Source organism: Carex rostrata, chromosome 10 (assembly GCF_964058835.1).
Source record: "Carex rostrata chromosome 10, lpCarRost1.2, whole genome shotgun sequence".
Taxonomy (NCBI): domain Eukaryota; kingdom Viridiplantae; phylum Streptophyta; class Magnoliopsida; order Poales; family Cyperaceae; genus Carex; species Carex rostrata.
The window spans coordinates 4031266-4053114 of record NC_135927.1 but is presented as its reverse complement, the minus strand read 5'-3'; the positions used below and the strand labels follow the sequence as shown (position 1 = coordinate 4053114).

Genomic DNA, 21849 nt, shown 5'->3' with positions numbered 1-21849 from the left:
AAAGGTACGCCCCCAAGCGTACCGAAACTTGCGTTGCGCTTTTACGCCGATCAAGTTTTTGGCGCCGTTGCCGGGGACGGCTATCATTCTCTGGATTTTTTTTGCTTATCTTAGCTAATCTAGATTTTAACTTGTATCTTTTCCTTTACGCTACTCTTTCTTATTACTAAAAAAAAAACTGGCTCTCGAACAACCTCCTGCAGGAAAGTTCAGATTGAAATACCAACTGAGGAGCAGAGGGCCACTCTTTGACGACACTCCTCCAGACGACACTGTCCCTGCCCAGACCTCTCTCGACGCGACTCGAGTCACATCAGACGCAACCCGCATTGAAGAAAAGATGTCCGAACATCCGAGCAGAGAGGACAGGCGTGAGCGAGAGGAGGACAAAGACAGAGAAGCAGAGCTGACCGATCAGTCTGACCACGAGATGGATGATTTCATGCCCCGAACCTTGAGAGAGTTCAATGTGCCAAGGGCTGAAGATGTGAGAGGTGCAATCCGGCTGCCGCGCATTCCAGGACAACAACCTAACTTCAATCCAGGGGTTGTCAACATGGTGCAGCAGAACACCTTCCATGGACTCGATCACGAGGACCCGCACTCCCATCTCCAGACTTTCCTCGAGTGCATCACGACCATCAAGACCAACGGTGAGAATTCTGATTACACCAAGCTTGCTCTATTTCCTTTCACTCTTAGGGACAAAGCAAAGAAATGGTTGGGATCTTTACCCAGGGACTCGGTTTTGACTTGGAGGGAACTGTCCAAATTGTTTTTGACCAGATTTTTCCCTCATAAACGAACTGCCAAGGTAAGACATGACCTGACCAGCTTTAACCAAATTTTTGATGAACCCCTGAATGAGGCATGGGAAAGGTTTAGAGAATTGCAATACTCTTGTCCACACCACGGTATACCAGACTGGCTCTTGATCCAAACGTTTTACGACGGCTTGAACGAGAGCACTCGTGCTTACGTCGACGCTGTTGCGGGAGGCGCGCTGATGTCAAGGGAGCCTTTAGAGGCTATGAACTTGATAGACAGCATGGCGCAGAACCAGCAGTGGTCCGGCCGCGAAAACTCACGACGAAGAGGAGGCCAAGGAGGTAACCAAGGAGGTGGCAAGTACGAGGTGGATCACATCACTGCTCTCACCACCAAGATGGACGCCATGCAGAGAGCGATGGACAAGCTCAGCGTCAAGGCAGTCGAACAGCAACCTCAAGCCTGCGTCATGTGCGGAGATGAGAGGCACGCTTACGAGCAATGCCCGCTGGCGCAACAAGACGAGGAAAGCGAGCAGGTCAACTCTCTCAACAGCGAACCTTCTTTCTTCCCGAGACCTCCTTTCAGCCGGTCTTATTCCAAAGATCCGGTTGAGCAGCAGCATTGGAGGTCGAACCAGAACAACCCTGCACCGTTCAACAACTCTTCTTCCAGACCGCCCTTCAACAACTTTCAGAGACCATCCTTCAACAACAACACATGGAACAATCGAGCGAACAACAACTGGAACAACCCCCCTCCCAACAACAATAACTGGGGCAACCCATCTTCGAGCAACAGCAACAACAACGGCAACAGGAACTTCTACCAGAACGCTTCCTTTTCCAATCAAGGCAACCGAGCAGCTCCATCTGATCCCCCAAAATCACATGCGCCTACCGGAGTGAATGATTTCACCCATGAGCAGGGCAAGATGAATCAAATGATGTGGGAGCAGATGCAAAGCATGACGACTCAGATGGCTGCCCAAAGCAAGTTGTTGGAGCAGCTGAGCCAGATGGTCACCTCAAGCCAACCTCAACCTGGGAAGCTTCCAGCTCAACCAGAACCCAACCCGAGAGGAGAGGCTAAGGCGATTACTCTGAGAAGTGGAACCCACTACGATGAACCACCACTGCCAAGTGACATCGCGGCTGATCCGGCACCTGACGCGACCCTGACCCCCGTGCATACTCCGGCAAGCGAGGTAAATCCAAGACGAACTGATCCCATTCCACCTCAAGCGAGTACGGATTGTACCAGCTCAGCGGAGCCTGTGCAACCTTCATCTGAAGCGTCAGGAAGTCAGAAGAAGAAAGGAAACGAGAAACCACCCCCGTACCGGCCACCCGTTCCTTTCCCCCAGAGATTAGCCGAGACCAGATTGAACGAACAATTCGCCAACTTTGCAAACGTCATCAAGCAGCTGCACATCACCATTCCTTTCACCGACGCTCTGACTCAAATGCCCACCTACGCCAAGTTTTTGAAAGACATTTTATCCAACAAGCGAAGCTTAGAGGGGCACGAGACGGTCAAGCTGACGGAGCAGTGCAGCGCAATTCTGAAGAGCGAGCTACCCCCCAAACTGGACGACCCTGGAAAGTTCTCCATTCCATGCACCATTGGGAAGGCCAAAATCAAGAAAGCTCTATGTGATCTTGGAGCGAGCGTGAGTCTCATGCCACGCACCATCTATGAGCGCATTGGAGTGGGGGAGCTCAAGCCCACAAGGATGACGTTGCAATTGGCGGACTCTTCAGTGCGACTCCCACTTGGCATAGTGGAGGATCTGCCAGTCCAAGTCGGGAAGTATTTTGTACCCGTCGATTTCGTAGTCATGGAGATGGAAGAAGACAAGGAAGTCCCCATCATTCTGGGACGACCTTTCCTAAGAACAGCTGGCGCGATAATCGACGTGAGACAAGGAACCCTGACTCTGAACTTTGGCGGGGAGAAGGTGAAATTTCAAATTGAACGTGCCATGAAGTATCCGTCACAATCTGAGACATGTTTCCGGGTTGATGGGATAGAAGAGCTCTTAGCTGATCTAGCTGAGGACTACTTTCTTGACCAAGTCAACAACTCGCTGCGCCATCACTCTGAATTCTTATCCCAGCTGCCAAGCGAAGCAAGCGAGTCAATCTGTGCAGCAGATGTGATTCCTGAAGATCTGGAGGATCTCCGATGCAAGTTGGATGGATCACACGAGGACCGTACGACACACCCTGAGATGAATGGCGGAGCAGAGCTTGACAAGGATGACGTCTTGACGTTGCATGAGTCAGATCACCCCGACACGGCTTGTGTCAACGATCAGCCTAAGCGCCCAACACCCGAACTCAAACCTCTCCCAGCTAATCTCAGATACGAGTTCCTCGACCCAGATAAAGCTTGTCCTGTGATTGTCAACGCGAGTTTAAACCCCGATCAAACTGCCAGACTTCTGGAGAAGCTGAAGCTTCACAAGGGCGCCATCGGGTACTCAATCAAGGACTTGAAAGGGATCAACCCAGCAATCTGCTCACACCGGATCCTGCTCGAGGATGATCACAAGCCGTCTGTGGAGCACCAGCGGCGACTCAACCCCAATCTAAAGGAGGTGGTGAAAAAGGAGATCCTCAAGCTCCTAGATGCAGGCATCATCTACCCCATCTCTGATAGCAAGTGGGTGAGTCCCATCCATGTGGTGCCCAAGAAGGGTGGCACAACAGTGGTGAGAAATGAGAAGAACGAGCTGGTCCAGACTCGTGTGGTATCTGGGTACCGCATGTGTATCGACTACAGGAAGCTCAATGCTGCCACGCGCAAAGATCATTTCCCACTGCCATTTGTCGACCAACTTCTTGAGAGGCTGGCCAATCATTCTCATTTTTGCTATCTTGACGGGTACTCAGGATTCTTCCAGATCCCCATTCACCCGAACGACCAAGACAAGACCACTTTCACATGCCCCTACGGTACGTTCGCGTACCGTAGGATGCCATTCGGTCTGTGCAATGCACCTGCCACCTTCCAGAGAGCCATGATGGCTATCTTCTCGGATTTCATCGAGAATGAGGTTGAGGTCTTCATGGACGACTTCTCTGTCTATGGAGCCAGCTTTGACTCATGTCTAACCAACCTCTGCAAAATCCTGGAGAAGTGTGAAGAGGTCAACCTGATCCTAAACTGGGAGAAATGTCACTTCATGGTCCAAGAAGGAGTTGTCCTTGGACATGTGGTGACATCCAAAGGAATTGAGGTTGATAAAGCCAAGGTGGAGGTGATCGAGAAGCTGGAGATCCCAACAAATGTCAAAGCAGTCCGAAGCTTTCTGGGACACGCTGGCTTCTACCGCCGATTCATCAAGGACTTCTCAAAGATCGCAAAACCGTTGACCAATTTGCTCATCAAGGACTCTGATTTTGTCTTCTCAGAGGATTGTGTCGACTCGTTTCATCGATTGAAAGGAGCCCTTGTCTCAGCACCCATCTTGCAGCCACCAGACTGGTCCTTGCCATTCGAGCTGATGTGTGACGCGAGCGATTATGCTGTGGGAGCAGTTCTCGGGCAGAGAAAGGAGAACAAGCCATGTGCTATCTACTATGCTAGCAAGGTGCTAGATCCTGCCCAGATGAACTACACGACGACCGAGAAAGAACTTCTGGCTGTTGTGTTCGCTCTCGACAAGTTCAGATCCTACTTGGTTGGTTCCAAGATAGTGATCTACACAGACCATGCCGCGCTCAGGTATCTGGTGAGCAAGCAGGATGCCAAACCTCGCCTGATCAGGTGGATCCTCCTCCTGCAAGAGTTTGATATTGAAATCAGGGACAAAAAGGGAGTCGACAACACTGTGGCTGACCATCTATCCCGGCTTCGCTGGAAAGATGAGGACTCTGCTAACCTGCCAATCAATGACTCATTCCCTGATGATCAATTCCATTCGATCTCTGCCATGGAGGAGATAAACTCGGTCGGTACATCGATGCACACGACCCATGCTGTGCAAGATCGGACATTCCACGCCGCGGACCAAGTAAACACCAAATCTGTGCCCTGGTATGCGGACATTGCGAACTATCTAGCTTCAGGAGTACTCCCTCCTACCATGTCCTACCAGCAGAAGAAGAAGCTTCGATCGGATGCCAAGTTTTACTTCTGGGATGACCCCTTCCTATTCAAAACTGGCGTTGATGGCATCTACAGACGTTGTGTGCCATACGACGAGACGCGCTCCATTCTCGAGCACTGCCATTCCTCATCATACGGGGGACACGCTTCATTCTCCAAGACTTCTCAGGTTCGCTTTCCTTTACCCGAGCTTTTACATATTCTTTATCTTTATGTCTTGAAGCATTGAGGACAATGCTCAGGACAAGCTTGGGGGGGAGACATTTGCATGTAGGTCGTGTTTACTTTATCGTTATTTTTACTTGTACTTTTTCGTATTTTCTTGCATTATTAGGTGAAAATTTGCGTGAACTGTTAGAATTAAGAGTAACTTTGAAACATTTCTAGTCGTATTTAGGACAGCCCTGAATGAATTAGAACTAACCCATGATTAGTTGATTGAACTGCTTAAGTTGAGATGTTTTTAATGATTGAAAAAGATGAAAAATTTAGGATTGTATCGAACGAAATTATTTGAATACACTGAACTATACCTTTAGGAATGGAGATTTTCTATTGGAGTATCCGTTGGTATGAGCAAAAGAATATAAAACAAATAATAATATAATAAAAGATGGAGAAAATAAGAGTACTGGCAATAAGTCCTATTGGGCGCCTTTGAGCTCGTCTCCCAAAATAAAAAAAATGATGAAAAGAGGAGCAATAAGCGAGTACTGGCAATAAGTCTGATTCAAAATGAATTAGACGCCTTTGAGCTCGCCTCCCAACCTAGGAAATAAAAAAATGAATGAATAAAAAAAATATATATAAATAAATGTATGATTTTGCTTGTACCAACACATGTTTGAAATTTTCTTACCCAAGTTTGTTTCAAGCTTGGGGGAAAATTAAAATAACCATGAATAAAAGCATAGATTTGGTAAAAGAATAAAATTGTTTCGATCAAACCTAATCATGAAACCTTTACAATCATTAAAAGCATCTCAAAATAAGAAGTTCAATCGACCAATTGGTGGAGTGAATTACGGTTTATAAAGAAATGTCCAAACTACAACTAAAATGATTCTAGAAATTCTTAACCATAGCAGATTCACGTAAGTTTTCACAATTAGATTTGCAACAGCATTTAGATTTAGTTGTCTAGCTTCGAATCCAAGTTTGAATCTTTTTGCTTGAGGACAAGCAAAGGTTTAGCTTGGGGGAATTTGATACCTCGCATATTTAGCCTATATTTGACTTGATTTCATACCAAATCCATGTTCCAAATTGTCAAAACCATGTGCATTTCATTGATATATTCTTAGAATTTGGTACTGCTGAGAGTTTGTTTGTTTTCTGCAGGATTGGAGCAAAATACACGAAGAAACGGCGTTTTTGGACACCTTGGTACGGCCCTTACCAAACTTGGTACGGCCTGTACCAAACTTGGCCGTTTCAGCCTTCTTCCCACCTTGTACGGCCTGGCCGTACCAAATTGGTACGGGCCGTACATAGGTGCCGCCTGACAGAATTCAAATCTTGGCAGAGGCTATATATAGCGGGGGATCTCTCCATTTTCGGGGATTCCACTTCATTCCAGATTGAGAGCTCAGTGAAAGAGAGAAAGAGAGCAAAGGAGCAAGAAGAGAAGATCAAGGAAGAGGAAGAGGCGAGAATCGACGGATCTACACCTTCTCCATTCCCGATCTTCAATCTAGTTCTTTCATGACTTTCTCTATCTCTTTTCTTGTATATCTGGACAGATCCATGACTTGTGAGTAGTAGACTTTTGTTTCTAGGGTTTGTAGATGGATTTTCTTGATTTGTGTTGCTTTTCTTGATTTAGATCTTGTATGAACTCTTGTGATTGATTTGATTGTGAATTTGCTTGTCTTGATTGCTTTGTGTTTCTGTGATTGCATGTGGTGTGCCTATAGTGGTAGATCAACCCTAACAAGGTCATGTGACCATTGCCTTCTCTCAACCAAACCAATCCCTTTAGGTAGACTTGATCGAATTGAAGCCGAAAGGTTGAATTCTCCTCTAATCGACAGATTAGAGGTTACCTTAGATATCCAATCAATCAACTAGAGGATCTGGACCAAAACACGAGAGTTGAGGTTTAGAAACCCTAGAAGGTGAAGAATTGAATCCAAAACTTAGATCTTGAACCAACAAACGAGAGTTGAGGTTTAGGAACCTTAGGTATGGTCAATTGAACCTTTATCAAGAGTTTAATACGAGGTACCAGCAAGAAATGCATCAACTCGAACTTGTAAGCTCTGTTCTGGTAAACCAGTACGGCCCTTACAAGAGTGGTGCGGCCTACCCGTACCAAGCCCCATACGGCTTGGTCATACCAGGTTGGTGCGGCCTGGCCGTACCAACTTGGTAAGGCCCGTACCACTAGAGGCAAATCAGAGATGAAGTCTGAAACCCTTGAAACACCTTTTATCCCAAATCAAAACACAGTTTATACCTTTTCTTGCACATTTACTATTCTATATCATTGTGTGATTGCTTGAGTTGATTCCTTAGGAAAATTAAACACCAAAACCCCTTTTTCTCACTTCTAGTCTTTAGTCGAGATAAGTAAATATCTAGATAAAGGAACCGTCCCTGTGGATCGATACCCGATTATACTCCTCGATAGGGTTGTACACTTGCAACCCTAATCGGAAGGTGTAACCGCGGTTTTAAAAGGTACGCCCCCAAGCGTACCGAAACTTGCGTTGCGCTTTTACGCCGATCAACCGCCAAGATCACTGGCAGTCCAGTTCCATACCAGACCGCCAGCAACCTGGGCGGTCCAGTAGGGACCAAACCGCCAGTATCCCTGGCGGTCCAGTATTCTGTCTCTCTCTCTCCAGCACACAGTATCATTTCATTTGTTAAACCACAGAGAAGAAAGAGAGAGCGATTTTGGCGATTTTGAAGCGATTTTAGGCGATTGCTACAGGTATTTTATTTTTTATTTAATTATTTTCTGTTTAATTTTTAATTAATAATTATTATACCCGCAGTCTGTAAATACTATAAATTAGTCTTTAATTAATATTATAATTAACTTTTAAATTGTAAAAAATAATGAATCTATTATACTGTAATTCTTATGAATTTTTTTTTTAAATGTAGTTTGTTAAGGAAAAAATGCTGGTTGCACTGTACATGGGCGGTAAGCTAATTAAGGGTGTAGAGGGCGTGTATTACTCGAAAGATGCCTCATTCGGCTTGCAGGTTAATGAAAGAACCACATTTATTGAACTTAAGCAACTAGTATACGAAAAGACTGGTGTAAATCCCAACCGGTATGACTTAGAATTGGCTACTCGAATTGACACACAACGGGCTGGGGCGGGTAGACCTTACTTTGTGAGTTTTCCTATAACAGATGAGGAGTTGTGGAAGGCTGTGTACCAACAATTTGAGTCTAGGGGGGTCGCAATGATAGAGTTATATTCCAGGAGGGTTCCCCAGGCCGGGGCTAGACCTTTTAGTGCGGCTGGGGCTGGACCTTCTAGGGCTCCCCCTGCTGGACCTTCAGGTTATGACAATTCGACTTATGACAGCCAGGGGTACCACCACTCCCCTCATGACAGCCAGGGGTACGACCACTCCCTTCATGACAACCAGGGGTACCACAGTCCCTGTTATGACAACCCGGGGTACCAATTAATTTACAGATTCAACCGATTAATTTACAAATCCAACCAATTAACACAATACCTTCAGGTTATGACAATTCGACTTATGACAGCCAGGGGTACCACCACTCCCCTCATGACAGCTAGGGGTACCACCACTCTCCTCATGACAGCCAGGGGTACCACCACTCCCTTCATGACAGCCAGGGGTACCACAGTCCCTGTTATGACAACCCGGGGTACCAATTAATTTACAGATTCAACCGATTAATTTACAAATCCAACCAATTAACACAATTCATTTACAAATTTAACCAATTAACCCTAACCCAAAACCCTAATCGGGTCGCCTTCCGGGAAAATCAACAACCCGGCAAGGTCACAAGCAATTCGGAACAACCAATTCATAACAAGTTTTGATTTAGATAATTACCTGAGATAACTTGAATACACAACGAGTCAGCGGGTTGCGGTCGGTTTCGAGATCCTTCGCTTCGCCTCCAAATCTTCCCGAAATCACCAAATCACGGTCAATGCACCACGAAGACACCACTACGAGAGAGAGAGGGACAAAAAGAGTCAAAATGGCTTATAGAGAGAGAGAGGGAGAGAGAGAGAGAGGAAGAAGAGAGAGAGAGGGAGAGAGAGAGGAAGAAGAGAGAGAGAGGGAGAGAGAGAGGCACACCTGGGCGGAGCTGGCGCGGCGCTGGGCGGATCGGCGATTTTTTTTTTTTTTTTAGGTCTGGGGTCTGGTGCGCTAAACAGAGACAGAGGACAGAGGACAAAGGGGGGGGGTCGGTTCGGGGGGGGATTAATGTATAGTGGACCGCCAGGGATACTGGCGGTTTGGTCCATAGTGGACCGTCCAGGTCCCTGGCGGTCTGCTATGGAAGTGGACCGCCAGTGATCCCGGCGGTCTGGTTAGATTTGAAAAAACTCAACATTTGAGATTATTTTGGTAAAAACATTTTTTTTTTGGGTTATTAATAAAAATGGCCGAACCTTTTGTGATAGAATAAGGAGATTTGCAACAGAAATCTGCCATAGCCTGTAATGGCCATTTTCGGACAAAAATAAAATAAAATTATATGAAGTTTGAAAAATTGAGTTGAAAATTTCTATTTAGACAGTTATGAATTTTCCTTTTTAATTGAAACCAAAATAATCCTTTTAAGGAAATTTAAAATTATAATAACAAGTTAATACAATAAATTTATAATCAATTGTCATATTCAAAGATTTGTTATATCAATTGAATTTCTGATTAGATTTAAAATTTAATGTAACTTCTAATGATTTGTAAAAAAAAAAATATTGTTATAATATATTGTAGTGTACTTTTTTTTAAAATATTAATTTCTGCATAACTGAAATATGTTTATACTTAGTTAAATTAAAAAAACAAAATAACAACTCAATACGATAAATTAATTATCACTTCAAATTAATTCATCACTTTAAACACAATTATTGATAACTATTATGCGTTTTAATCAAATGAAAACTCATTTTGACATTAATTAACTGATACCTTGAATTTGCAAATTAATTATTGAAATCTATTAAAAAAATAACACACTTGATTATTGTAAAATGGTCATTTAATTATTATGGAATGTGTACCTTATCATAAATTATACATTTAATAATAACATAATACATATTTAATCATTATGAAATTATATTTATCTATTACTTATTAATTCTTTTTCAATTCATAGCATGAGCCTTTGAGTGGTGGAAATAAATCTGCTGTTATTTCAAAGGAATAATAGGAACCTGTTATTTAGATTCCAACTGTTGATCTTCAATGAGATCCGTGTACAAAAAATTTCTTTCTTGAGATTCGCTCATGAAAAAATTTGAACGGTTGTGATCGGAATAACAGGTTCCACAGCAAATTTATTTCCTTGAGTGGTAGACTAGGTATATATAATGGAAATGGCTAGCATGCTATCGGTAGCTAATGTGCATTTATGCTACGGTATTTTCCTTCGTTGGATCGCTTTAAAATTAGTGCATGAAAGGAACGCTGATTCTTAAGTTAACGGAGATGGAAAATTTTGAAACTGCTCCATCTCTCTGTTGAAGTTTTCGTATCCAACCTTCTCCTCTACTAACCAAACTAATTCCCCAATCCTCGCTAGGGTTTTTCTAGGCTCCTCTCTGTCGCACCCCTCCTCCCCGCCGCACTCCTCTACAATCACCACGCCCTCTTTTCCTCCTCTCGCGCGCTGCCCTCCCTCTCTCCGATGGTGTTATACTCCTCTCGCTTGCTGTTCTCTCTCCGCTGCCAGATCTCCTCTTTGCCAGTTCCCCTTTAAAATCAGGTCTCTCTCCATCTCTCTCACCACATTAAGCATTGTTTATTTTTTCTATTTAAATATTTATGCATAATATACAGTTGAAATGTAATAAGTCAATTTAACATATGGCCGTTTTGAAAACTTACTGTTGGGTTCAGTCTCATAATAATATAATATATATTGTTGCCATGTACATCAATTTTGTTCATTCAGTTGCTTGTTTAGTTGCACTATGTTGTTTAAGTTTCTACCGTGTTAACTGTCAGCTGGTAATTTCTTGCCTGTCCAGTGTCATTACATGTCAATATCTGCTGAAATTTCTGTACTGTGAAGGTCAACCTTGATTGGATATCATAGTATATTCCTTTTAATGTTTTTATATATAATTGCTTACTGTTATTATACATCTGGAGATGATTGCTACTATGTTAATATGGAAGCCAAAATTGGATTGCTTGGTTTTTAATCTTTGATTTGAGATTAGGCTTGGGCATGATGCGTCCTGACTGTTTCAAGCTAATAACAGTCTATAGGAATGTACAAAGACTTGTTCCAACATATTTTCTGTCCTTTTTAGGTGCAGAAGTACATCAAACATTGCCGAAGGTGTGATAAATGTGTGGATAGATTTGACCACCATTGCCGGGTATTTACTATAGTATTTCATTTTATTTTATTGTTTAAAAAAATTCAACTTTATCCTTGCAAAGCTTGAGAACATACCAAGATAATCATCAAAGCTAAGAAATTTGAAATAGTACATCTCTGATGGCTGCAAAAGTTGTAATTGTTTCTACAAATATGACTGATATGTACTATATTTTGACAAGGATAAACCAGAAATTCTCGTTTTAATTCCTCTCTGTTTATATTATTCCATGACAGTGGCTTAACAACTGTGTGGAGAGGAAGAATTACATGACGTTTATTGTCCTCATGGCGTCCAGTCTCCTCTAGGTATGTTTTGACGATTACTATCAATTCTTCTTTTGTGAAGGATTTATGTGTTGCGTCTTGTTTTCTTTGCAAATGAAAACCACGGAAAAATCGAAAAGAACACTGTGCTGTGTAAACAATTGTCCAAACTGCTTCCAATTCCTGATTATTTAGAGGTGAGACCCAATAATTTTTACATTTTGACTTCTGATGTAACCAAAACAATCATAGGCACTTTTTTTTTTTTTTTAGTGGGTTGTTTGCACTTTTGAGGTGAGACCCAAGGCAATTTTTAGAAATATCTAAATTTCTTCTAATGCATACATTATATTTCATACATGCAAACTGTAGCTTTAGGTCATGTGGAGAAAGATGGTGATGAACGAAACTCCAGAGTTCAAGGTGCCAATCATCGTTCTCGCAAGTTGCTTGGGATCTCCCTTGCTCTCTTTGCAAGAGATGATGAACTAAATTGTAGCTTTGTTGTTCAAATTGAATGTACTGTAGTTTTTGATATTGTGTTGATGTAATGGGATTATTACTTTAATTTGTGTTGCCCTGTGTTGATGTAATGACATTGTGTTAATCTGTGTTGATGTAATGGCATTATTATTTGAATGACAACATTGTCCTTCATGTTGTATGAAATTTAGAATAACTATGTAAATTGAACCTTTCTTATCCTATTATATTGAAACCAAGCAAGCATTTTAATGGTTATCAAGCTGTTATTGTCAATTTTGTTATGCTTCTATTATGCATATTTGTATTTTCATGGAAACCAAGCAAGAATAGAACACTCGAATCATGCCAGAAAATTAACAATAAGAGTGCTACAATATGAGTTACATCCGTCTCAACAAAATAAACACAAGTCATTCAAGCTACTAGCAACCATCCATTAGCCATTTCAGAATAATAAGAGTCAACTGACGATACAATGTTACATCCATCTCAACAAAATAAAATAAAAAACAAAAACAAGGTGCTACAAATAGAAAAAATATTCCTGGTGTAACTCTTCTTAAATAACACAATCGTCATTGATATCACCATCTTCATCTCGTTTTCTCTTTCTGTTAGCTTGCTCTTGTTTGCGCTACAAACACAAAATGAGATTGTCAACTATATAGATTAACATAACAATAATACAAGCAAGTCACAACATCAAGCAGTAAAAAGAACAAAAAAAAGAAAAACTCTAAAGATTTGAGTTGTATTCACCCCATATTTACAATATATGTATCATTATGCTCCATTTCATGAGATTAGAAAAAAAGATAATACCAATTATTACTATGTGAATAACTTTTGCAATCATACTTGGAAGAACCAGTACTGCTGTTCAGGTTTAACAATTGCAATTATGACCTAATTAAGTATACCTCATTATAATAATGGGAAAATTTCCTCCATGCCACTCCAAAACTTGAAAAATACCAAATTGCCACCCCAAAACTCAAAATTTCCTATTTGCCACCCTAAAATCATCAAATTTACCCTATTGCCATATTTTTACATCTGATATACGTTTTTCCTTAAAATTATACTGAAAAGTGTTATATAAAAAGCGTATTTTCATATTTCCCATTTTACCCTTCAATTCAACAAAGAAAATTATGAAATTGATTCTCCAGTCCAACAGATCCCTTCACCTCTATCTCTCTTGTTCTTCCGCCTCTCTATCTCATTCCTCCGCCTCTCTTTCACTGCGTCGCGGCAACCAGTCTAGGGTGCATCAACCCCATCAAAAGTACTCCAAATCCTAGCGCATTGCTCCTCTTGCATGCATCCTCGCCCCTATCTTCGTCTGTTCTGCTCCTCTCCGATACTGCATCAGACTTGAATCGCTCCTTTTTGTTTGCTCTGCGCTGTGTCAATTCCCTGGACTTGGTTGTCAACGTTCCCTTGAAACCCAGATGGGATGCCTGAGTCGCCTTCTACCTTCTACCTTTCGCCTCTCTCTCTTTCACTCTTACTCCGTCCACCAAAACCCTTCCTACGCCAACACCCTGCTCTCCACTGACGCACGCCCCGGACCCAGACCACCGATCCGCCTCTCTTTCTCTCTGTCGCTCTCCGCTGTCTCCTCTCTTAAGGTAAATACCTCTTTCAATCATGTTTGTCTCCTTTTTCCGTTTGGTTGGTTGAAAAGCTTAGACTCTTTCATGAATCCCTAGTCCCTGAAATTGGTCATCATCTGATCGATCTACAAAGGTTCTGGTACTGGAAGTGCATCCCTTACATCTGAAATGGTCAGTATGCTTACATGTAGTGTAGACCTGATAAAATTTTATTCGGCACTGATAAAATTGCTGGTAACAGTATGCTTACATGTAGTGTAGACCTGATTTGTAGACAAAGCAATACTTTTCTACATTAAATAAGGACTAATTCTCTTGTATCCTAAAAAAGTTCTTCAAATTCTTATTTATCTCTTCAAAAGAGGAGAAATCGACTAATTTTTCAAGGTTTAATTTCTGAGTTCAATGTTTGATAAGCTTAGACCTGAGTTCAATGTTTATTTTTCAGACCAGTCTTCCACCATGCATCGCCATTGGCCACTGGTGGAGAATCACACGACGTCTTCAGAGATCTCCACAACTTCGGCCCAGCCAAGCCACTCCTCTCCAATGGTGCCGTGCCCCAACTGTGGCCACAAAGTGATCAAGCTCGTGAGCCAAACTCCGGCGAATCGAAACAAAGTGTTTTACTAGAATCTTGTAAATATTAAAACGCTTCTATCTACCACCTTGATTAGTCTGATGTTCTCACAATAAAATCATTGGTGCCAGCAACTGCAGCAATGAAATCATTGGTGCGCGTTGGTATGCCAGTGATGTTTCTTCCAGTGATCTTGAAGGGGAATACCTGTCAATTTTTACAGCAATAAAAACTGTGGTTCCTGGTTCAATTTTTGCTTTTGTTTATTTTTTCTTTTATTTGTAACTTTTGCCTTGATTTTGGAACTTGATTTCTGGTTCTGTCTGTTGCCTTAATTTTGAATGATCAAGTACTATGTAATGGTGTTGTATTGCCACTTGCAAATAAAATATTATTGATCAAATTTGACTTTTTTGTTTTTATTTTCATTTTTTTTATTCTCATATTGAAAATGGTATCAGTTGATCAGATAAGTAAAAAAATCATGGTACCAATTCAAGTTAGGTTCAGTTACTTTATTTCTTTGTTTCCCCATCAATGTAGCCATTTTAGACTATTTAGTATATTGAATCCATGTGTGATGTGTAATAGGTACCAAGTATCTATGTGATGTGTGTAAATAGGTACCAAGATTATGTGTGATAGTTGTAAATAGGTATCAAGCTTTTTGCAAAAGTGAGGGACTTTAATGTAAATAGGTACATGTGTGAACAAATCTAGATAGTTGCCAGACATCAATAAGCCTCATCACATTAAAAAAAAGTGAAAAGAATACCCATTCATGAAAAAAGTACATAAATCACATTGATAAACAAAGTACATACATCACATTCATTCAAATAAATGACATTTCCATAACAACATTTCATTAATAAACATGTTCAAATTAAAAAAAAAAATACATCACACTCAAATAAACAAAGCACAACAATTACCACTAAACATGGTTACATCTCCATTCGTAGTTTCCTACCTAGTTACAATTAACATCTATAATAACACAAAATTAGAATGAAAAGGATGTAAAAAAGGAATTAAATTACAAAAAAAAAAATAGTTACAGCAAAAAAAAAAAACCATAGCACACTCATGGGCTGTGCTATGTATAATCTTGAGCCTTCAAAACTCATTCACTTTTACCAGTAACCAAGTATAGCTGTCCGATAGTACAATTCTAGTTATGCTATGCATTTTCTGTTCCTCTTATGCTTGTACTTCTCGCAGTTTTAACAACAACTTCTTAACCTGAAATTGAAAAACAGTACCTCTGTTGGCTTTATCAAATATAAAAAAAAAAATAAACCTACTATAAGCATCAACACAGAACACTTATACTTCAAATGTATCTCATTTTGCCACACAAACAAAAAAATAAATTAAAAAAGTACCAATGTGGGATTATAGATGTCAGCTCATCCCTGTTTACTCCTATAAATCTTCAGCTATCCAATTAAGAACATAGACAAGTGATAACCTTTTACTAATTGATGGTTGAGAGTAACCAGATTCATATACTTCTAAACCATGAATTACTAATTGATAATCTTTTACTAATTATATACTACTGTAATTACTTCTAAACCATGAAACTTTTTACTGGTAATTCCCAATAAGCAGTGCAATAACCTGGTAATTTCCAACATATCGAGTAGTTTAGATGCCTTCCAAGATAAATTACTCAAATTTCAAAAAATCGATTTTATAAATTTCTTGATTCTGATTTCACAAGTTTCCTAATTTCAGTACTTAATCGATAGAAGGCGACTCAGGCATCCCATCTGGGTTTCAAGGGAACGTTGACAACCAAGTCCAGGGAATTGACACAGCGCAGAGCAAACAAAAAGGAGCGATTCAAGTCTGATGCAGTATCGGAGAGGAGCAGAACAGACGAAGATAGGGGCGAGGATGCATGCAAGAGGAGCAATGCGCTAGGATTTGGAGTACTTTTGATGGGGTTGATGCACCCTAGACTGGTTGCCGCGACGCAGTGAAAGAGAGGCGGAGGAATGAGATAGAGAGGCGGAAGAACAAGAGAGATAGAGGTGAAGGGATCTGTTGGACTGGAGAATCAATTTCATAATTTTCTTTGTTGAATTGAAGGGTAAAATGGGAAATATGAAAATACGCTTTTTATACAACACTTTTCAGTATAATTTTAAGGAAAAACGTATATCAGATGTAAAAATGTGGCAATAGAGTAAATTTGATGATTTTAGAGTGGCAAATAGGAAATTTTGAGTTTTGGGGTGGCAATTTGGTATTTTCCAAGTTTTGAGGTGGCATGGAGGAAATTTTCCCTATAATATATACTTCATGTTTTCTCACAGTAATTAAACAGAGCCCTTACCAGTAGAGCTTTGACTACTTTCTCATAAAAAAGTAGTTATTTCATCTCCTTTTTTTTACTGGTAAGACCAAAAATTCAGTGGCTATGAATCCAATTGCTCCTGTGAATTTGGCAAAATTTAAATTTAGATTAAAAAAATAGAAAATACAGGGAAATAATTAAATAAGTTTTAAGGAAGAACTGAAGGTACAAAAACTGAAACGAAATATAAATATGATCTAGGATTTTCAGTTCAAATATATTTTTTTGTTGTTGAAAAATCAAACTTTTCCCTAAATTTATGGTTTTCAGCGATAGAGTAAGAGAGTGAGTGAGAAATAGAAAGAAGAGACTAATAGTTAAATAGAGATAGGAATTACCAGATCGAAACGCAGAAGATGATGAGGCTCTATCGGGTCGAGCATCGTTCCGAATAGAGGGAAAGGGTGAGAGAGAGGGAGCCGCTACGGCACTGCCAACTAAACCTTAATAGAGAGAGGGCGAAGGGGGTCTTCGCTGATATGCTAAGTTTTTTTTTTTCTCAGAGAGATCTGGCAGCGGAGAGAGGGCAGTGAGTGAGAGGTGTACAACACCATCGGAGAGAGGGCAATGAGCGAGAGGAGGAAAAGAGGGCGCGGCTATAGTAGAGGAGAGTGGGCGGGGAGGAGGGTGCAATGGGAGGGCGGAGAGGAGGCCGGGAATAAACCCTAGCGAGAGTTGGGGAAATGGTTTGGTCAGGAAGTAGACGGTTTGGATAACAGAGATGGAGCGATTTCAAAATTTTCCATCTCCGTTAACTTAAGAATCAGCGTTCCTTTCGTGCACGAATTTTAAAGCAATCCAACGAAGGAAAATACCGTAGCATATATGCACATTAGCTACCGATAGCACGCTAGCCAATTCCATATATAATATTCAGACACGTATCCTCTGCATTAACGTACCGTTTTAGTTAATTTCTGAACCGTACGATCAGAATTCGGGCCAATCCGGCCCAAGCCTATAATGCACGGGGCCCTTTAATATTTGTACAGATCTCAATCGGACGGTCCACATTTTAACTCAAAATTTGAGTTAATGCAGAAGATATGAATTCATAATATTCCACTTCAGATCTGATAGTTAAGCCGGACTCTGTCTATTCAAACTACCTCTGCAGTACAATACTGTGCAGAATACCCCATCTTTACTTTGAGATTCGTGTTAGAATAAGGCACACGACACAGATCACATTCTACACGGTCCGGTACCGCTTTCGATCTGATATCGAATTTTCATTGATTCAGAAATAAGGTAACAGAATATTTATGTTTAGATACGGACCGTCTGATCTGAGGTTTAATGCCTTAGGACCTTCCATATTCGTGCCAAAGCAGATCGAACGGTCCTGATCTAAGCACAAAATCTCTGTTACCTCAGTAGATATGAAGTCTTCTTTGTTCGGTCCGCTTCCTCTAAGATAAAAGATTAGTTATGATTAGATTCCAATCGTCTGATCTGAGGTGGAATGCTTATGGATCTTTAATATTCGTGTGAAATCAGATCAAACGGTCCTGATCTGAAGACAAAATTTCGGTTACCTCAGGAGATATGAATTCCTCTTTCTCTCTCTCAATTCGCACCATTTCTCAACTGAACTGTTGAACTGTTTCCCAAAAGGCAAAAAAGTCTTTTCTTTCCTTCCTCTCTCTCTCAGATGAGATGTCAAGGCCACCATTACTGCTTGCTCTCTGTCTCCTCTTAGCCTTTGCGTTCTTCTTCTTCCAGAGTCTTGGGTTCTTTCGTGCTTCCACCATTGGTGCTGTTCCAAGGAAAACTGTCGGGATCTATGCTCTCAGAAAGGGAGATTTCTCTCTCAAAATCACCAATTGGGGCGCCACTGTTGTCTCTCTTCTCCTCCCCGATTCCACAGGTATCCATCAAGTTATACCCCATTTCGTAATTTTAACAGAGCTGTTTTCGCTCATGCAGAGCACGAACCATGTGCAAAGCTGTTTAGATTCTATACTGCGTGCTCTGCATGAAGCCGAAACTGCTCTGTTAAAATCTCTACCCTTTTTTTTGTCTTGTAGAATTTAATTACCGGTTTTTTTGGTAAAGGTTTTAACAGAGAAGTTTTGGCTTCATGAAGAGACCATATGCAGCGCTGTTTTGATTCTATAGTCCGTGAGCTGCATGAAGCCAAAACGGCTCTGTTAAGATATGTAGACCTTTTTTTGTGTCTTGTAGAATTTAATTTTTCCTTTTTTGTTGGTTGGTTGGTTTACTTTCTCTTTCGTCTTTTTAATCTTGGATGGTCCTTTCTAGGTTTGACTATGTATAAATATATTATAAAATATGCATTATTTTTTTTTCATTTATAGGGAATGTGGCTGATGTAGTGCTTGGTTATGATGGAATTGGTCATTATATTGTAAGTTGAATTCTTTCTCTATTTTCATTTTCCAAAAATTATACATAAGGTGGATGATATAATTTAATTAATTTTATATACATAAGCCAATTTTCATATAAACTGTCTGTTTCTATTATAACATCCCTATAATCTCCAAATTTGGAAATTTCTAAATTGGCATGGAAAAGACAAAAGGAGCTTTCCTGTTATGTACTGGTACTGATTTTTGTAGATTGATTAAGATTTTCATAACATTTTAAACTAATTACAGTAAACAACTATGTTCTACAAACATATACCTTAGGTTGACGTAGGTCACGTCTGGTACTAGTACGAGTGTGCAAACAGTTTCCTTTTTTGTAGATTGATTAAGATTTTCATAACATTCAAACTGATTACAGTAAACAACTATGTTCTGCAAACATATGCCTTAGGTTTATTGTCATTTTTAAAGTAATTATTGACATTTTATTATTTTTTTGTATACTTTTTTACTGATTTATTTCAATGAGTAACACTAACAAATCAGTGCTAATAGTATTCTTAATTTACCAGAATGATACCGCATATTTTGGGGCTGTGGTGGGACGAGTGGCTAACAGAATAGCAGGCGGACACTTTTTATTAAATCGGAAAGTTTACAAATTGCCTGTAAATAGTGACAAAAATACCCTTCATGGTATGCTTGTTTCTTTTCCAAAACCAAATTTTGTACTATATATCTAACATTCGGTGAATATTTGATGAGTATTTATGGATATAACATAGGTGGCGATAGGGGATTTAGTAAGGTGATCTGGACAGTAAAAGAGAAAGGAGGCGGTGATTTCCCATATATCACCTTGTACTACCATAGTTTTGATGGGGAAGAAGGTACTTATTATTTTTTTATATTTTTTTTACCAGTACATTTAGCATTATTAGTGTAAATATGCACTTCTTATAAGATTTTAGTGCAGAGCTTTCTTATTTCTCTTCAAAACCCTAGTGTAGGTTTTCCTGGGGACCTGGATGTATATGTGACATACAAAATCTCGGGGCCATATGAGTTGACAGTTCGCATGAATGGAACTGTAACCAACAAAGCGACACCTGTCAACCTTGCTCAGCACAGCTACTGGAACCTAGGCGGCCACGACAGCGGTACCATCCTGTCCCACATGGTTCAGATCTTTGCCTCAGAAATTACACCAGTTGATGAGAACTTAATACCTACCGGAAGCTTCCAGAAGGTTACTGGTACACCTTATGATTTTAGGAAGCCAGCGTCTGTTGGGAGTCGAATCAATCAAATTTCGGGAGGGTAAGTGATATTTTTTTGTTCCCGTTGTTAATTCTTTATGATTCATAAGTGTACCAGTACTGTCATTAGTACCAGAAAAAGTTTTGTGAAAGCATGGGTGCATGTACCAGTATAAGTACAGGTTAAGTAATATGACCTATGAGTGTACTGGTACTGTCTTTAGTACCCGAATAAGTTTCTTGAAAGCACAGGTGCGTTTACCAGTATAAGTACAGGTATGTAATATGACCTATGATCAGTGAATTGGTACTGTCTTTAGTACCTGAAGAAGTTTCTTGAAAGGACAGGTGCTTGTACCAGTATAACTACAGGTTAAGCTGTACCACTTCTACAGCATAGAGGAGCGCTTTGGATATCAGTATTGTCATAATGATTTTCCATCACTCAAGAATTAGATCAGATCTATACCGGTACTGGTACTTAAAGGTACTAGCTCAATTAGCAATACTGGTACAGAATGGTACAAAATAAACCAAATGAATGGAAGTCCTTGAACAGGTTTATATTGAAATGCGGTGTAAATTCCAACATGTAAAACTAAGAAAATAATTTCATAAGTTGGTATAGACCAAGTACCTATCAGTACAGCACCTAGTAAATCATACATTCAAATGCAAAACAGGTATGACATCAACTATGTGCTCAGTTCAGCGCCGGATGCACATGGGATGAGGAAGGTGGCAGCAGTACGGGACCCCCAGTCAGGACGGGCCCTACAACTGTGGGCCAACCAACCAGGCGTGCAGTTCTACTCGGGTAACTACTTAAATAACGTAAGAGGCAAAAACGGCCATGACTATGGCCCACACAACGGTCTCTGTTTAGAGACACAAGGGTTTCCTGATGCAGTTAACCATCCCAACTTCCCTTCTCAGATCATTAGCCCTGGTCAGGTTTACCGGCATGACATGTTATTCAAGTTTTCTTTCTAATGTAGAATAGAGTGCCATGTTGCATGTGCTTTTTTGGGGTATTGTCTAGTTTTTTTTTTTTTAATTTTTTTATTATTAGCACATTTGCATATAGAGTTAATTTATTTTCCTTTTCATTTTTGTTTGTGAGTTCCTTATCCTTTACTGGTGACAGCTCCAATAGGGCTCTACCTTAGTTGGTCTAGTTCTGATTTTATATGTATTTTGGTTATAATGCAAAGAAAGTAAAGTCAGGAAATATGATAGGCAAAGTCATCTTTGTTTTATGCTTATTATATTTGGAGGCAAAGTCAGGAAATATGATTATTCTAAACATAAGTATGTTTTTATAAATTTTTTTTTTTTCTGAAAAAAACATGACAAAAGAAACATATTTTGATTTTTTTTTTTTTTTTAACCCTGATCTCTCTAACTTGTATATCTAGAACATATTTACTTTTTACCCAAATGTGCTATATGATCTAATTTACGAAGAACTTG

At 40.2% G+C, this 21849-nt stretch overlaps 1 protein-coding gene and 3 long non-coding RNA genes across 5 annotated transcripts; 3 read left to right on the top strand and 1 right to left on the bottom strand.

The window, feature by feature from the left end:
• The first annotated feature begins 10598 nt into the window (after window positions 1-10598).
• On the top strand, window positions 10599-12467 carry LOC144560655 (uncharacterized). Its single transcript, XR_013513436.1, has 4 exons — window positions 10599-10837; window positions 11391-11459; window positions 11699-11770; window positions 12101-12467. It is a non-coding gene; the product is annotated as an uncharacterized LOC144560655 (long non-coding RNA).
• A 74-nt stretch (window positions 12468-12541) lies between these two features.
• On the bottom strand, window positions 12542-17467 carry LOC144560656 (uncharacterized). Of its 2 annotated transcripts, none has more exons than XR_013513437.1 (3): window positions 17120-17467; window positions 16761-16860; window positions 12542-12848 (listed from the first exon to the last, which is right to left on the bottom strand). It is a non-coding gene; the product is annotated as an uncharacterized LOC144560656 (long non-coding RNA). The 2 variants fall into 2 exon arrangements; XR_013513438.1 differs by lacking the exon at window positions 12542-12848 and adding an exon at window positions 15263-15658.
• On the top strand, window positions 13692-14816 carry LOC144561083 (uncharacterized). Its single transcript, XR_013513579.1, has 2 exons — window positions 13692-13848; window positions 14282-14816. It is a non-coding gene; the product is annotated as an uncharacterized LOC144561083 (long non-coding RNA).
• An 885-nt stretch (window positions 17468-18352) lies between the features above and the next one.
• LOC144560972 (uncharacterized) lies at window positions 18353-21485 on the top strand. Its single transcript, XM_078310194.1, has 6 exons — window positions 18353-18651; window positions 19103-19152; window positions 19690-19813; window positions 19903-20007; window positions 20128-20437; window positions 21060-21485. Exons 1-6 carry the CDS (start codon window positions 18441-18443, stop codon window positions 21367-21369), a joined length of 1110 nt encoding a protein of 369 aa, XP_078166320.1. The 5' UTR covers window positions 18353-18440; the 3' UTR covers window positions 21370-21485.
• Window positions 21486-21849: the final 364 nt, after the last annotated feature.